Below are 18,561 nucleotides of genomic sequence, written 5' to 3' on the forward strand. Positions count from 1 at the left end.
ATAATAGTCTTATTTTCCTGTTGACTAGTCAAAAATGATGATTATGTTCATAGGTAATTTAAAATCACTCAGAGGGATACCTGGGTGGTTCAGTCGGTTAAGCGTCTGCCTTTGGCTCAGGTCATGATCTCAGGGTCCTGGGATGGAGCCCCACATCGGGCTCCCTGCTTAGCAGAGGGCCTGCTTCTCCCTCTGCCTCTGCCCCTCTCCCTCCTTGTGCTCTCTCTCTGTGTGTCAAATACATAAATGAAATCTTAAAAAATAATAAATAAAATCACTCAAAGTGTACCTTAGTATTTTGAAGTAGGCAAAACAATCCAGTGTGTTTTAAAAACAAATGAGAACATGACATGAAATGTTTCAAATGTGCTGCTCTTAAGTATTTACCATCTCTCCACAGAATCCTAGAATATAAGCTTTTGGAGGGTGGCAAAACGTGATCTAAGTCTTTCATATTTGCCACTGTGCGGACCATTTGGTAGGTATTTAATAAGCCCTTGCTATCCAGCAATGATGCAGAACTGCGGCAGTTCACTCGGTAGCTCCTGACATTATTAAGAAATGAGCGTTGCCAAGTTAAGAAAAAACCCCTAGCACACAGCCAAGGAATAAACATGGGAAATAGGCTGGAAATAGATTTATTTCTTGAAGCTGTTTCTTCGAGGGCCCAGCACTTACCTAGAGGGTCCTTCCCTCCATCCAGGCCACACTGAGCATCCTGGACATTTCCCAAGGCAGACAGCTTCCTCCTCCTCCAGTCCAGCTCAGAGAGGAAGACATGGCTTACACATTTCAGGACACCAATGTGCTCTATTAAATACTCCGTTTCGCTTTCCTATCCCAAAGCAAATGGAGCAGGCACCTCTCTTCCTCTGCCTATTCCGTACCCTTTTCTCAGAGGAGCCTGAAAGCACACACCTCAGCACTTCAGAGACTGACCCCTCCACACTAATTTCTAGAATAAGCCCTGGAGTGGACAGACAGCCGTACTGACACAGTTTACCATGTGAGGAACTTGCCTTCCTTTGGGTCACACGCACTCCTACTCAGAAACCAAATTCTGAGGCCCGGAAGACTGTTCCTTCTCCCAAGACAACGTCCTGTCTGCAAGATTGCTCCCTCGGGCGGGCCATCCTTCTTAATGACAAGATGCCCGCCATCACCTGTGGACTCGAACTGCGCTTTTGCTTTCGAAAGCATCTGCCTCATTTTCCCAGTGTTGAATTTAAATAGACTGCTGTTATTGTATTTAACTGAAAAGACTTCTCCTTCCTTTCTTTTTTTTTTTTTTTTGCGCTAATCTGAGGCTCATAAGGAAACGTCTCAACTGGGGTTAGTTAAGGTTACACGAATAAGCAGGGAAACTATGTCCTCATTATCTCTGCCTTGATTTGTTTTGCTGTCAAAGATCAGCTCAGAATAGTTTGCCAGAGCAAACCTTACTTGCAATGGGATGACAGAAACCAAGGTAAAATGAAGGATGTGTAACTAAGGAGAAATTAGCATATTTTAAACGGCAGGTTTGGGAGACTTACAAACTATAGTAGTGTATTAGTTAGGACTCTCCAAGAAACAGAACCAATAGAGTACACACATGCACACACACACACACACACACATATTTGGACAAGGGTTCCTAGAGGTGTATTCTAAGGAACTGGCTCGCATGATTCTGGAGGCTGCGAAGTCCCATGATTCGCCATCTGTAAGCTGGAGACCCGGGGAAGCCACTGGTGTAAGTTCTAGTCGGAGTGACTGAGAAGACTCATGGGTCAGCTCAAGACTAGGCAGAGAGAGCAAATTCCCCCTTACTCCACCTTTTGTTCTATTCAGACCTCCAGTGGGCTGGAGGAGGCTCACCCACGTTGGGGAAGGCAGTCTGCTTTATTGAGTTTATGGATTCAAATGTTAATCCATTTGGAAGCACCCTCACAGGTACACCCCAGATAATGTTTAACCAAAAATCTGGGCACCCCATAGCCCAGTCAAGGTGACACAGAATTCTTCATCACAGGTAGTGAGCAGTTTAGCAAATATGCGTGGAGAGTTGGTGTTCCCCACCTCCGAAAGGTCTCCATTCTGACAAATTGAATTGGCCACCTGCATGTCAGTCGTATGGTTCACCTACAGCCTTGAATCTTCCTACCACCTGTCTTTGGCAGGTGCCTATCTCAAATGGAAATCCCGTTCTTCCTCTTTTGAACAACTTCACCAAAGAAATGAGTCTAGCACAGTGGTTTCAGTTGGGCGTTGTTCTACCTCCTAGGGGATATTTGGCAAGGTCTGGAAACATTTTTGGTTGTCACAGCTGGGGAGATGCTGCTGGCATCTAGTGGTTCAAGGCCGGGGATGCTGCTCAGCACGTTCTGATGTACAGGGCACCCCCACAACAAAGAAATACCTGGCCCCAAATGTCAAGAATGCTGAGGCTGAGAAATCCCAGTCTAGAGAAAAAGAAACATTCCAAATTCCAATGTGCCCCCCACATCCCCCGTCTTTGCCATGAGAAACCAGTGCTTTCTGAAAGCTTCCCGGACTGGCGTTTTTCCACTGGGTTTAAATTACTGGGTAGGATCTAGCCTAAAAATTGGCAACTTTTGAATAGCTTTAAGGTAGACATGCTACCGTATCAAATTTGGGTGAAACACAAGAAAGCCATGAGAGAAGTCAGGCAGCACTTTGAAATCTGAGAGAGCTGTGTGAGTTGCGTGCAGGTGGCTTCATTCCAGCTCATGGCACAAAACACCCCATAGTGAGTTCTCAGAGGACGAGAAGGAAATATTCATTTTCGTCAGAGGCAACTGCAGTCGTGACCTCTTCAGACCTTCAGAAGGTGCCAGTTCATTCCCAGTATACTACCGTTTTGATTCTAATGGCACTGGGTTGTCTTGATTCATAACGGTCAGGGGCAGAACTTCAATCCGAAGAAATCTCGTTTCTGGACTGGTCGGTTTATATGCTCTATTCCAAACCCGATTGCTTTTTTCTTAAATGGGTAACCTGTGCAACTTTGCTCATGGTCAGAAAAAAAAGTCCCTGTGAATAATTTACAAAAGGCAGAGCTGCTCCTCTTTTGCATCCTTAAATCTCTCCGAGCACGTGATTGTCTGAGCATATCTGGTTTCCAAGTAGCTGAGTGATGAAATATGATTGGCCTCTCAGCATCGATTCCTCCTCTCCTTCCCCTCTCACTCTTCTTGCCTAGCAGTTAGTTGTTTGCTATGATACAATCATTCTTCTTTTAAAAGAATAAAGAGTGAAGTTCTTTCTTTCCATCCTTAGGAAAAAGTGGGCTGTTTTGCCTTCCTACCATGGACGAGGATCTTGAAGGAGAGACTTGGCAGACTTTTTCCACTCCCTGGGGTTTCGGCCAGGCAGTAGAGGATGAAGGAGAACATACCTGCCAGTGAGTACTAGTCCTCAAGTACAAATATCTGGGGTCTTATCATTGTTTTCTGAGATTACCTTGTGTTTTTTGGTAAGATGAATTTATTTGGACATGGGTTGAAGACCATGTCTCAGAATTATACAAAAACGATGCCTTTGATAGAAAAGTGATGGGATCCTTCTGAGTTTTGTCTCCGTAATTCTAATTTTTAAAAAGAATATTGGAGGTGAGGCAGGAATATCTTGTCAAAGAAAAGTGTCAAAACATGCACTGCTTTGGCTGTTTATTTCCTTAAGACTCACTGTCTAGAGGCACTTTTGGGAAGAGAGAAACTGCTTTTAGCTGCTCATCTTTATATATGGTATTATAATGGGTTATCATTCACAGTAAACTTTGGACTATGCTTTTTGCAAGGGAAATTGGATTGTGCTATGTTTATTTTCTTTTAAAAGTAGTAGCTCTCAGTGACAAATGTATCTGTCAGGATGAAAAGTTTTGATTTTGAAACGGAAAATGGTCTATTGGCTAGACACATTGGTTTGTATTTAATTGCTTCTTTATCTTCAGTGGTCTTGATAAATAAGTTTTTATCCTTTGGAAAAATCTACTTTTTACAGAAAGTTCAGATCCTTGATGAGTGGCTTATGGTTTATATAAATATGTAATTCTTTCTTGAGGTTGTTGAAGTTTCAAATGTGAGAAATTTGTCAGTAATGTATACACTGTGGGATGCTAATTGGAAAGTTTCCAGTCATTCTGCTATTTAATGCTTTCTCATTAATCACTGGCACTTATGAATTTGTTTAAATGCTGTTCTTTCAGCAGATTCTATGATTATTGAGTGTTTAAGCATTGCAATGAGAACATTGTGTGGAGGCCCACGTATAAAGGAACTGCCACAGGTTAAGGAAAGCTCTCCAAATGGATAAAATTCATTACCCTTGACTTTTATCACTTGACACTTTGAGCCAAATGTGTTTAGAGTTGTCATAATTTTCGAGAGTAGTAGTCACTTGGTAGCACTATCTGTTTTAAAACATTTTTACAGTTTGCATGGGTGCAAACGAAACCTCTTTTTGTTATGTAGTTCATTGTAGGGAAAATGTAGAAACCGAGGTTGTCATTCTATGGGATTAAAATACACAAGACGGTGACATTTTAGAACTGGCAACTATGATATCCCCAAGCTACCATTTGCTTGTGACGTCATTTCATTGGAGAACTTTTCTTTTTAGTGCGCACATTTTCTTCCTGATTTCATACCTGAAGATGAAATGATTGACTGTGTTTGGATTAAGGAGAATGACTGCTTAAGCCCTAGGATCCTGAGATTTGTATCTCTTGCTTGCCTGATCAGTAACATGAAAAGAAATAGACTCAGCTCCAAGCTTATTGAAGCGTATTGTTTACAGGTTGGGGAGAAAGTAGGTAATGAAAGAGATAAGAAATACTGTAAATCAAAATACTAAAGCCAAACCACTAAATTCCAGTTTGATGGTTTATTGGCCATGGTTTTAACTCCACGTATCCGGTGAAAAGTCTCGTGTGTCTTGTTTTATTAGAACTACTGCTAGATAAGTTTCTAAAGACTGAAGTTCTGTGTTACCTGTGGATATGCTTAGTCATTAGATGATCCGAGTTAGTATATTATTAGTTTTCTTTTTATACGAAAAATATGATTTATTTTTATGACTCAACACAAAAAGCAAACCATTATTATAACTTCAGCTCGTGTGTAGAGTGGAGGACGCCATCAGGTATAGAACATAGAACTCTGTAAATGTGGTTCAGGATTCAATGGGCAGGGACAGTCTTCACCGAGCAAGTGCTGCTGGTCCCGTTCACTCAACTGAGTCTCACTCGTGCTGCTGACTTTTCACAGGAATAAGATCTAAAATCCTTAGTCTGTCCTCCAGCCAGGCAGTACAGGCTCCCTAGACTGGGAGGTCCCTGGGAATGGTTCACTTTCCTGAAGTTTTATAACCTTCAAAATTAAAGGGACTTGAGGTTGTTTTTGTTGTTGATTAAAGAGCACCTGGTTTCTTTGCCCAGTAGAGTAGCCCCACAGAATGGTTAGGACCGTAGTTTCCAGAACTAGTCTGACCTGGGTGTGCACCCTCTTGCTTCATTTACTGGCTGTATGGCTTTGGGTGACTTTGTCAGTTTCAGTAAGTCTCAGTCCTCGTGTCTGTAAAACGAGGATCATGCCTACCTCGTGGGAATGGAGGGGCAAGTTAGTTATTATTAGGAACATCTCCTTTCCCAGTGCCTGGCTCATCCAATTATCTACCTACTGATGATGATTCTTACTGTTCACTGGTAAGCTAGGAGCAGTGATAGCAGAGCCTTTCCGAAGCGATCTGGGTCGCAGGCCTTCAGGTCCAGCTTAAGTTTGAGAGGAAGTTATAGGTTATGTTGCTGTATCTTCTGGTAGGAAGATTCTAGTCTTCTAGTAGGAAGAATGATTCATTTAGAACCTGGTAGGAGGGGTGAGTACAGGCGGGTAGGAAGGAATGTAATAATTCTCTGCAGTTTCTTTGGTTTTTTAAACACAAAGCTTGGTAGGAAGTATAATGAAAACACTAGTGAGGTTAAAAACAGAAGTAAAAATAGGATGAGTTGATTTCTGGTTAATGAATATTTGTGGATAACCTACCAATGTGCTAAGCGCTGGGGTAGGAAGATAAAAGTCAAGGCTACAGTGGGGTGCCGCACTACACCTACTAGAATGGCAAAAAGGACAGCTGGTGGCAATACCAAGTGCTAGCCAGGATGTAGAACTACCGCAACTCTCACTGATTGCCAGGACAGTGGACCTGTCAAACGGTATAGTCCCTTGGGAGACTATTTGGTAGCTTCTCATAAAGCTAAATACATGTTTGCAGTAAAACCCATACAGTCCCACTCCTGGGTCTTTACCCCAGAGAAATGAAAACTCACGTTCACAGAAAAACCTTTCACAAAAGTTTATAGCAGCTGTATTCAAAATTGCCCCAGACTGGAAACAACCCAAACTTCCTTCAGCGGATACATGGATAAACAAACTGGTAAATCCTTACAATGAAATATGACTCAGCAATAAAAAGGAACAAGCTATTGATACGTACAACAATTTTGGATAAATGTCAAAGGCATTATGCTAAGTGAAAGAAGCCAGTTTCAAAAGATTATGTACTGTATGATTCCATTTATATGACATTCTCCAAAAGACAAAACTATAGTGAGAGAACAGATCAATGGGTGCCAGGGGTGAGGGTTAGGGAAGGGTGTGATAATACCTTATGTAATGGAGCTACTCTCTATCCTAATTGTGGTCCTCGTTACAGGAATCTATACATGTGATAACGTTTATAGAACTTTATACATCAAAAAGTCGGCTTTACCGTGTGATAATTTAAAACATGAAAAATGAGAATACAGGGTTCTTGCCCTTGAGGAGTTCACAGGTGCAATGAAGGACAAACACAAATATTTGTAGCGTAGTGGGGTGAATGCAGTGATTGTGACATGCTGAGAGCATGTCAACTAGTGTGATGTGTCATGCTGATATGCCATGACTGGGTTACAAGTGTACCCAGATGTTGCTGCACAAGGACTGTGGTGTCCTGAGACCCAGGCCAGTTGCTTACGGCCAGGAACAACCTGACCCGTTTACTCTTAACCTTCTTCCGTGTGTACCAAAATGTGAAAAAGCTTGGGAAGTCCTAATTTAAGGTATTACAAGAGCACAGAGGAAGACCAGTTTGCTTGTCTGGGAGGACAAGGGTCCTGGGAAAGACTCCATAAGGGAGGTAACGCCTGCAGTAGGAAATGAAGGGTAAGAAAGGCTAGGCATTGCAAGCAAGTCAGACCTTGCCTGAGAAAGGCACAGAAGAGGCCACGTGGGATGCAAGTTGGGAGCTCTAGGGTTTTCAAGATTACAAGAGTATGAAGGGTGAGGTGGGCCTAGAGAACTGAGATTGGGAACAGATTTCTGGATAGCCTTGTATAATAAAGGAACATTTGGTTTTTTGATAGTTAGATTCTGAGCATATTTAGAGATGGATAGGGAGGAGGCGGCAGAGAGGGCGATTTGATGGAAGAAGAGGAGACTGGAAGGTGGAGATAATGGGAAGAAGTATAGTGTTCAATCTCAGTTGTCAAGTGCTGGAGAATACTCTTACAATGTGTAGCAGTAATGGGAGACTCGGCCTCCTGGGAAGACCTTTTCACTCATGCATTCATCAGTTCATTCAACAAATCTTTACTGAGCACCCACTTGCATGATAGGCACTATTTTAGGTCCTGGGGATCCAACAATGAACAACACTAAGTCCCAGCTCTTGTGGAGCTGATATTTTAGGAACTAAATGAGCTCAGCTTTGGACAATTCTGAAGTGTAAAGGGCCTCTGAGATAATAATATGTAGTAGACAGGCCCTCTAAAGACCAGTCTGGGCTGAAAATACAAACAAGTAGTCACCGGTACAAAGAAATCAGAGCCTTGGAAATTGGTTCAAGAATCTATTTTTTATATGTCAATAAAGATGGAAAAAAAAACCGATTTATTTTTTCACCAAAATTCTCAGTGAATTGTCACTAAGATTTGTTCCTAAGTGTGAGAAGGAGAGAGGCATCTAGCTTACACTATAATCTCAAGGGTGCTTATCTGCCCAGTTTCCTTTCTTCTGACATCCTGGTAAAGTGTTCTCTAATCTTTCTAGAAGAGATGGCGTTAAAATTAACAAATGTTTCTGACAGGCAGAGCATTATACTAAACTCTAGGGTGGGGAGGGGATAGAAAAGAAAAAGTAGATGGGCTCCCTGTTCTGAAAACATTTAAGAGTCTCGCAAGGAAAGCTAGCTCCTTTACCCTTTGTGTTTGTGGTGCTTGAGAACAGCCATAAGCCAATACGTAGAAATTCCAGGTCGCTACGGGTACTGAATCTTGCAGCACATAGCACGGGCTGAGTCGCAAAGCAATCATCAAGGACATTTCCAAAAGGACTATGTTCTGAAACCAACTTTTGATGACCTGACAATAACTGGAATGACATAGGCCAAGCTCTTGGCTTCGACTTTGGGCAGCACAAATGGGCATGTGATATTTTGAAGAGATTCTTTTAATGAAATAGTTTTAACCCAGATGTGTTGTCAGAGCTATTGTGACTCAGGTTCCTGTTGATGCTACCATGTTGATGTGACCAACCCCCACCCCCAACCAAAACATTAAAATTCTAGCTGTTCTGACAACCAGGAAATAAACAAGTGATGTCCTTTCTCCATCCTGAGGCCTCATCTCCTTGTGGTGGGTTTGGGACAAGATGGGAGTCAAAAGTGAGAAGGTAAAAGGTTCAGGCACCATCTGGTGGGCAAACTACCCATGGCAGGGAATCATGTGCTAACCATTGTCAGCTTAGAAAGGACTTTTGGTCATTCGAAGCCCAGTGACCACTCCTTTTTGGAGCTGCCATGGCATCTTGCGTGGTCTACATCTCATGTTATTTAATTCCGCTTTTAAAATGACAATGGCTCTACTTGTTTACACGTAACAACGAGTTCTACTTACTCAACTAAAAATTTAACTTATTTTCTTTTCCACTTGATAATTCAGGGACAGACATCTCTGTTATTTGACGTCTTCTTGAGTGTACTCAGTTTCATTCATCAGTTTTGTGTTGGACACGGAGGGTAAAGAGGAGGAAGAATTTATGTGTCTTTATTCTTGGCTCCATTTTATACATAAAGTCTTCAGATAAATTTCTAACAGATCTAATGTATATGCTTTTAGAATATATATATTCTCTCTGTATAGAATTCATTTACTAATATTCATTTTTAATTGTTATCTTAAGAGTTAGCTAAGATACCCTTAAATACTTAGTTTTAACGGATTTGAAAAGATCTTTATTGTCTTTGTATTATAAATTTAATGCATACTTGTAAAAATTAAAAAAACTGAAAGGAATAAAGTTGAAAGTGAAAGTCACATAATTGAGGAGGGGCTAAGTATAGCACAAGGATCAAGAAGTCTGTCATGTGCATGACTTAGTGATGAAACACCAGTTTCACATTTTGGGAGGGACCCTTTTGCCAAGGGACCTGACTCTGAATGGCTGAGTCATGGTGTTCCTTGCATAAAGGGGGCCCATCAAAACGACTGTATCAAAACCATCATGTTGTTCCTCTTCTGAGTATTAATCTAAAAGAATTAAAAGCAGGATCTCGAAGAGACAATATCCGTTCCTTCACGTTTATGGCAAAATTATTCATAATAGCCAAGAGGTGGAAGCAACCCAAATGTCTACTGACACATGGATAAGCAAAATGTGGTCTATACATACAAAGGAATATTCTTCAGTCTTTAAAAGAAAAGGAAGGGGCACCTGGGTGGCTCAGTGGGTTAAGTCTCTGCCTTTGGCTCAGGTCATGATCTCAGGGTCCTGGGATCGAGCCCTGCATTGGGCTCTCTGCTCAGAGGGGAGCCTGCTTCCCCCTCTCTCTGCCTGACTTTCTGCCTACTTGTGATCGCTGGCTGTCAAATAAATAAATAAAATCTTTTAAAAAAATTTAAAAAAATAAAAGGAAAGGAAATTCTGACAAATACTACAACATAGGCAAAGAACCTTCAAGACATGGTACAAAGTGCGATAAGACAGATAAAAACCTCCAATACTCTCTTATATACCACTTATACCAGGCACCCAGAGTAGTCAAATTCATAAAAACAAAGGAAGATGATAGTTGCCAGGGGGGACAGGGAGGGGGACTTGTTGTAGAGCTTCAGTTTCCTAAGATGAGAAGAGCTCTGGAGATTGGTTGCACAACAGTGTGAATACACTTAACACACGTGTACCGTAAAAAATGGTTACGGTGGTAAACTTTATGTTACGTATATTTTACCACAATTAAACGATTTTTTTAAATATTAAAAAAGCCAACAGCTGTGTGGCAGCACAGGCCGCCTGGACGTGCGAACCCCCCGCACAATGAAAATTCTTCCCGTGCCACGCAGACCGAAGACAGAGGCTTCCGCAGTAGACCCAGGGGACCCATGAATTCTTCCGTACTTGTTGCAAATTCTCATCTGTTGGCGCATCCTTCTAGGTTAAAGGGCTCATCACTTTCTTGAGTTCCTCAAAGAGGCACATGAACTCCCACTTCACCCAAAAGGCTTAGAATTACTGCTCAACAAATTGTCTCTATTCAGTAAACTTCATTAACTATGCACAAAAACTATTATTTCAAAGCTTTGAGTTGAATATATACTCAAATAAAGCAAAATCTTATTGTGGGTGCCTGGCTGGCTCAGTCGATAGAGCATGAGATGCTTAATCTCAGGGTCTTGAGTTCGAGCCCCACATTGGACATGGGGCCTACTTAAAAAAAAAATCTTGTTGACGCTCATTTATGTGATTGATGATTCCATCTGTAGTTTCAGTGGCTGGGATGAATTTATGGCCTCAAACTTATAAAGCCAAAGTCCCCTTGTGAAGTGCTTGGCTTAGAGGGCACCTTCTTCTACAGATGCACATGTCCCCAAGGAATCATATTAGTTAGTTTTGCAGCCTTTCTCTCACACATCAAGAACGTGTATCCAGGAATAATCAATGATTCAAATCCCGCCAGTTTGTACTCCCTATTCATAATTTTCCTCCAGTGTGCACTTCTGTTTTCTGATTTTTTAAAGATGATAATTAGGCAGTCTTCTGTTTCAGTACGGTGGATTTCTAGAAAGAAACAGCTGGGAGATATGTTGGAATTACAGAAAGGAGATCGATTTAGACATCGACATCCCCTCCCAACCCCCAACCCCCCCCCCACCCCCCCACCCCCCCACCCCCCCCCACCCCCCCCACCCCCGGTTACAAAGCACAGACAAACCCAGTGCTTTGAAAAGCAAACAGAGAAATCAGAAGGTCTCTCCCTAGGCAATTGAACATGCACCTGGAGGACCCTCCTCTGACAAGGACTGTGCTTTGCCCTTTCAAATCCTGCTCTCAGGTAAAGATGGTTATCCTGTATTACAGATAATTGCTGATGGGTTTGAACACAATCCTCCCAGGGGACTGGGGCTAATGCGTTGGAAGTTCTGTGCCTTGAATATATTTGCTGGGGGAATACCTTGTCACCTTTCCAGTACAAAACTCAAAAGCCCAAAGTGGGGGAATAGGCACGTGCGCGCACATACAAACCAGCTCCAGTAGTCACAGCTTTCATTTTTTTGTTGTTCATACTTCTTCTGTTTTACTTATTCTATTTCTCTATTTTTAAGTATGATTGTTGTTGTTATCTGATAATCATTTCCTTTTTTTTTTTTTTAAAGATTTTATTTATTTATTTGACAGACAGAGATCGCAAGTAGGCAGAGAGACAGGCAGAGAGAGAGGAAGGGAAGCGGGCTCTCTGCTGAGCAGGGTCCCAGGACCCTGAGATCATGACCTGAGCTGAAGGCAGAGGCTTTAACCCACTGAGCCACCCAGGTGCCCCAATAATCATTTCTTAATATTAGCCCTCCCTCCTGACTCATGATTTTGTGCAAATTGTTCCCTGCATCTGGAATGTTTTATCACTCGTGTCTCTGCTCAGACGGCTCCTTCCCGGAGAAAGCTTGCCCACATTGACATCCATTCATTTAATGACTCTGCTTACTAACAGTGTACCTGACACTGAGCTCTGTGCTAGTAGGAGGGTAACATTATACCACTACTGAGCCAGTCTTTTGTCTCTGTGTAAGTATGCGAACACTTCACTATGATTTTTTTTTTGTCGACTATGATTTTTGGTTGAAACTTTCATCTAAAATGGGTACTATTCTGAGGTCTCACATTAACAGTATGTCAGGATTGTGTTTTTTCTCCCTGTGTTTTCATGAGGAAAGAGGTAGCAAAATGATAACATAGATAAATGAAGTTTTGAAAAGGTGCCTACAAGATTAATTTCCTGTTCTAACAAAGTGGATTGATTTATTTATTATCTAGTACAGTTAAAACATGATTTGTAAGTACATAATTTCCTTACAGAAAATGCTTATGAGGCTGAGGAAAATAAATACCTTTTTATACTTTCTTGCATCTTAAATATGAAACTCATTTTATTGGAATATTATTGGAAAATTTTAATTCTGAGGTTTCATGTGACCAGTAGCAACCATTAAATCCAACATATTTTCCAAAAAGCACATTATGACTGAGATGTAGATGAGAGGCCTAAAGATGATTACTGCATTCATCAAATCCTTTATGTTTATTTTCCAGTACTAGTTTGTGTACACCTTTCGTCTTCAAAGTCTACTTATCTTTAGGCTTTAACACTACACCTTCACAATTTTTACCTCTATGACATCTCTGCAATTCTGTTTCTATTTGTGGAGCATATGTTCTATGATATTCTTGTATCCTCACAATTTACTAGTTAAGTGAAATTATGTATGCCATGTCTATGTAAAATTGTCATTCTTGGGGTGTCTGGGTGGCTCAGTTGGTTAAATATCTGCCTTTGGCTCAGGTCATGATCCCAGGGTCCTGGGATCAAGCCCCACATTGGACTCCTTGCTCAAGGGGTAACCTACTTCTCCCTCTTCCTCTGCTTGCTGCTCCCCCTGCTTGTGTGCTCTGTCTCTCTCTGTGTCAAATAAATAAAATTTTTTAAAAATAAAATAAAATAAAATAGTTATTTCAGGGCACCTGGGTGGCTCAGTCAGTTAAGCGTCCGATTCCTGATCTCAGCCCAGGTGTTGATCTCAGGGTCATGAGTTCAAGTTCCATGTTGGGCTTCATGTTGGGCGTGGATCCTACTTTTAAAAAAAAAATTGTCATTCTCTCTATAAAGGACATGGAGAACTTTCTGGAATGTATTTGTCAGTAGGGCTGACTTTTTCAGTTTTCTATACCAGATTTGAACACCACTGCTCAATCGTTACAGACTCATTTTTACTCCTCCATTTATCCAGATTCAAGTTATACCTCCTCTGTTGGACTGTTCTCTGATAACTCTAGAATACAGTAACTGAACTTTTTTTGGTGTCCGTAGGATTTTGTTTTTGATGTTAAAATATTCTGATTCTCAGATATATGCTTAGTGTACTGTTATTGATTGAAGCATATTTTCCAGTTTTTTTCTTTGTAAAATACTAGTATTCCCAAATACATTACAAATTTCTTAGAATTATATTTCCAACTTTTCTTACATCGCCCAGTAGCCCTGAATAAACACTTATGAAGTTGAACTGAATACAGAAGAGTGGTCTTTATGAAGAAGATCTGCTCTAAATGTGTAAGTCAGATCTTGGCATATATTCTGCTCTCCAGTTGGTAGACATATTTCTATATAGTTCTTCCAAGTGTTTTGGCTTTTAAAATTTCTGTTCTCTCCTATGCAAGCAGGACATGTGTATCTGCTATCACTTGCTGTGTAAGGAACCACCCAATACCTAATAGCTTAAAGCAGACTTCTTATTTTTTGTGATTTCTGTGGCTTGGGATCAGCAGGGTGGTTCATGTACTGTGTGAGTTCTCTGCTGGGGTCACTTGTGAAAGCGAGAAGATCAGCTAGGGCTGGAATGTCTGCCATGGCTGCGCTCACAGGTCCGGCCCCTCAGCTCCGGTGCCTAGAGCTGAGGTCTGGCCAGCCCTTAACCCCCTTTCTCATTCAGCAGTCTGGCTCAGGCTTGTTTTTACATCGCAGCTGAGTTCTAAGCAGACTGAGTGGAAGCTGCCAGGCTTCTCAGGCCTAAACCTGAAATCACACAGCTTTACTTCTGCCATATTCTCCTGGTCCAGACAGGTCACAGGACATGCGGGATTTAAGGGGAGGGACTCTAGTTCTTCATGGGAGGAGCAGCAAACTCGCACTGCAGAAGGACAGATAGGGTGGGAGGAACCGCTGGCAGCCGTTTTTGTGGATAACCTGTCACAACACGATAGTGTGGTAGGAATGTGAAATGATCTAGATAAATTTAAAAAATGTTGCATCTTAGAAAGCTGGAGCCTGGAGAAATGAAATGACTTGCCCAAGGTCCCACAGCTGGTTTTCCAGAACTTGGCTACACCAGATGTGGTTCCTGGACCAGAAGCATCAATACTGGGGGCGCACCAGAAATGGAGACTCTCGGGTTCCACCCCAGATTTGCCGAACCAGAATCTGCCTTTTCCCAAGATCCCTAGGGGCTCTGAATGCCCATCATGGTGTGCAGAAAAGTTCCATTGCTCCCTCTACTTCCCAAACCGAGACAGAAAACCTGCCACCTATGAAATAAGAATGTTTTACCATGAGAGACTTGTCTCAGCATGAAAAATGTTTTGTTTGACTTCATACTTGCTGTGTATTTTTTGAAGCACTGCCCTTCACTCTTTAAAATTATTACTGAATTTAATCCTCGTGGCAGCTTTCATTATTACTGTATTATTAATAATTATTACCATGATTATAATGTATATTTTACAAAAGAGCAGACGACGGACACTTCGAGACCCACACTTGTACCCGAGGGGGCCAAATTCAAACCTAGGGTTTTCTGACTCCGAACTCCATGGCCTTAATTAGGGAACCATATACACTGGCAACTGCCACATAGCGGCTGTGGAAGAGTCCAAGTGTTTAGAGGAAGAGATTGTTTGAGGGGAACTGTGGCATGTGGCTCGGCCTGGGGAGCGGTCGCTTCTCTGCCGGTGCCCTCCCACTCCCACCTTGCCTAAAATGCAGAGACTGGCACAGGCCTGTGACAGATGGCAGGGCCCGCTCGGCCGTATGTGCCCTGCTCCCTGTTCCTGGGCACACAGCTGCCTGATACAGACCCTGCCAGTTGGGCAGCTGCCTCTTGAAGTGTCTCCAAGGGCTGTTGCTCCGAGAGCGCAGTCCAGTGTTTTCCCTTTTAGATGTGCCTTCCCTCTGCTTCTAGGTCTCCACCTGGGACAAAGAACACCGTTGGGCTCTGACTGGAGGCCCATACCAGACCTTGAGGTGCACATAACAGCTGGTATGTGGACAGAGCTCAGCCCGAAGTGGGTGAGCCAAAGCAGGGAGCAGGGAACAGGGAACGGCTTCTCCTGGATTCCCGCTTCTGGGAGAGCTTGGTGCCTGCCAGATCTTCTTTCCAACAGCTGTGCGTGGGATGGAAAGGCAATTTCCTCCTTGCTGTTCCCTTTCCAGGAATGAGAGAGGAAGGAATGAGGAATGAGGAGCAAGTGCGAGCAAGGGCACTCCTTTTCCCAGACCCAGGAGCTGAGGGAGGGAAGAGGGGACCAAGAAAGAAAGCTCCAGAATCTTTCCATCTTGGAATAAACAGAGCAATATTTATGTTTGCTTTGGTCCTTTCTGCCAGCACTTTCTGCCCCCGCTGGATAGGTTAACACTTGGCATCTGGCACTCGACATATCGCACGAGCTAGCTTCGGTACTGTGATTACCCTCTCTTGATCAAAATCTACATACTATCACTTTCTTTGGGTAACTTACTTGATATTGATAAACCTCAAGGTTCTCATCTGGAAATTGGGAGTAATAATTTTATCTCTGCATACGATCGCTGTGAGGAATAAATGGGAAAATACACATAAAGGGATTACATACCCCAATAACTGACATTTAGTACGTATTTGATAAGTGTTATTTAGTAATGTTAAAATTTTTGTGAGGATAGAAACTGTCTTATTCTGTTATGCCCGAGTTTCACATCCGAGAGACCACCAAGGAGCCAAGCACCAATGCAATCACACGAGGGTTTATTGGACAAGCTTAAGCTTGGGCCAAAGTATACCCGAGGCAGCGGAGTAGGGACTTGGACCCCGAACCAGATTGCAGTCAGAGTTTTTAAAGGCAGTGTAGGGGTGGACTCGGCAGTGGGTGAGGACAAAGGGGATGATGTTAGTCTCTAAGAAATTTTGGAAGCAAGGTCTCCAGGACCTTGAGGGGCTAGCTATTGTTGGGAGAAAGGTTATTTATTACTAGTAATAAAAATCTTCTCTTGAGACCCTTGAGATGTATATCAGTGGGTCATATGCTTGGGAATGATTGCTGACACTATCTTGGAGGTTTAAAGATAAAGTTTCATACTTCTCCTATCAAGTGTCCTTGTTAGTGAGATTTGGGTTTAGAAGAAAATTAACTTTATTTACATTTCCTTCTGCCTCAGCCTCCTTCAGTTTTATAGTGGGGAGGGCGGCATTAGGGCTTGGGGAACTGAGTTATTTGCCTCCAGAAATTGGGCTATTGTTAAATCTCTAGGACATTTGTAAACCGAGGGAGACTTCCGTCTTGCAGGATTGTGATCTCTGCAAGTTAACTATTTGTTTTTCTTTTAGGGCAGCCAGGGGTGGCTGAGGAATGTCACACATACTACGGAGGGGAGGGGAGCGGGTGGAGAGGGGGTGCAAGGTGCCAGCTTTTGCTTTGCCAAGATGGCTGTACTTATGTCAGGGCTAGACTCGAGGTGGGTACAGCCTTGTTTTTCTTGGCCTCCACAGTTCACTGGCACGTCCCCAGCTCCCAGAGCAGTTTGTGGCACATAGTAGGTACTTACTAATTATTTGATGAATGAATGAATTGATGAATGAATTAATATACAAACTCTATAGTAGTCTGGCAATTCTTTTTGTGCTTTATCAAAGGACTTGATGGCATTAAGTTTAGAGGGTTGAGTGTGTGATTGTGTTTGTGTGTATGTATACACAGGAAGTACATATAGGTGTATAGACAGGGATAGACAGAGATTTTTCAGATGCTGCTGAGTTGGCCAGAGATAACACCGCCTTTTTTTCCTGGAGCTGTCTTTCTGTCTTCCTTTCTCTTCCTTCATGTACCTGCACACTCGCGCATACGCCTGCTCTCAGTCTCACACGCGCTCTTTCTTCCTTTCCTTTCCATTCCATTCCATTCCATTCCGTTCGGTTCGTTCCGGTTCGTTCCGTTCCGTTCCGTTCCATCTTGGCTTTGGTGTTAAAATCCTGCCTCAGAGCCTGCTGAGACAGCTTTCGTACTCACAGTAGACCCAGGGACCTTGCCAAGGGAAACCGTACAGCCTTTCTGCTCTGACTATGGGCTTGCAACAGTGCACTCACTTGCTTTTGTCGCGTTAAACAAAGTTCAAAGAAGTAAATTTGAAGATTTAATTGCTTTCTTGAATGATTTATGAATTCGTCAGCATCCCATTTAGCGAGTAGAGGGAAGTTTCCCCAAGCTAAACAAAAGAAGGCTTTCTAAAGGCAGAGAGAGAGGCCATTAAAAAAGGAACAAAGAAATGTATTAGCAAAGAATGCATTGTTTAGGCAAGTTTGCCCTCCTAAGGGGTCTATCAGTAGATTTCCTAGTATTGATCAGGATATTCCCCGTTGACTGGTTAAAGGTTGTCATCCTGAGGGGTAAAACTATAGTTAGGTCAGGTATTAAGTCTTGGTTTACTGACTGGGGGGTCTTAACCTAAGCCATACCATTTTGGACTGTGGTTTTCTTTTTAACTGTTGTAATTCAACTGCCAGAGCAGCCATTTTGCGTTCCTCTTCGGGGGTGTGAGTGGCCTCCCAGTCTTGGCCTGTTGAGGGCCGTGATGCTCCCACTACCACCCGCTCCTTCACTCCCACATGTGTTGGAAGGAAGACAGGATAAGCAGGGAGACACACGTGCACTAGGATACAACCAGAGGCGTAAGAATGAGTACATAAAAATCTGCTTTGCGGAGAACGGATTTACTCTGCCAATAATTAAGTTCTCAGATGGTGAAACTGAGGGGCTTTTCTCAGTGAAAGAAAGGGCAAAGAATGAAAGAAGACTAAACCTGCATTCCCCTGGGCTCTGAGGCTTTTGGTCAGGGATCGGGAAAGTGCAACAAGGATCCTGGACATGGCTTGCTCTCGTATTCTTCAGGTATCTGCTGTTTCCGGCAGGGATGATTTTATATTAAGGATTCAGAATAGAACGTATTCTTCTAGAAATGAAACTTGGAATGGGTCTCAACCCCAGAGTTTGCTTCAGAATCAATGAATATTTGTTATTGTATTGTTATGCCCGAGTTTTCGCATCTGAGAGACCACCAAGGAGCCAAGCACCGATGCAATCACACGAGGGTTTATTTGACAAGCTTAAGCTTGGGCCCAAGTATACCCGGCACAGCGGAGTAGGGACTTGGACCCTGAACCAGATTACAGTCAGAGTTGTTTTTTTTTTTTTTTTTTAAAGATTTTTATTTATTTATTTGACAGAG

General features: G+C 42.5%; 1 protein-coding gene across 3 annotated transcripts in view; it reads left to right on the forward strand.

Annotated features, from left to right (window-relative positions):
* Nucleotides 1-18,561, forward strand: part of FRMPD4 (FERM and PDZ domain containing 4) — an 865,179-nt gene that overhangs the window by 50,789 nt on the left and 795,829 nt on the right. For all 3 annotated transcript variants that reach the window (XM_045995842.1, XM_045995843.1, XM_045995846.1), the window contains exon 3: nt 3,283-3,406. In XM_045995842.1, the coding sequence (XP_045851798.1) occupies nt 3,283-3,406 (124 nt within the window). The remainder of the gene's footprint in view (nt 1-3,282; nt 3,407-18,561) is intronic.

The sequence above is a fragment of the Meles meles genome, chromosome X (assembly GCF_922984935.1).
Source record: "Meles meles chromosome X, mMelMel3.1 paternal haplotype, whole genome shotgun sequence".
NCBI lineage: Eukaryota > Metazoa > Chordata > Mammalia > Carnivora > Mustelidae > Meles > Meles meles.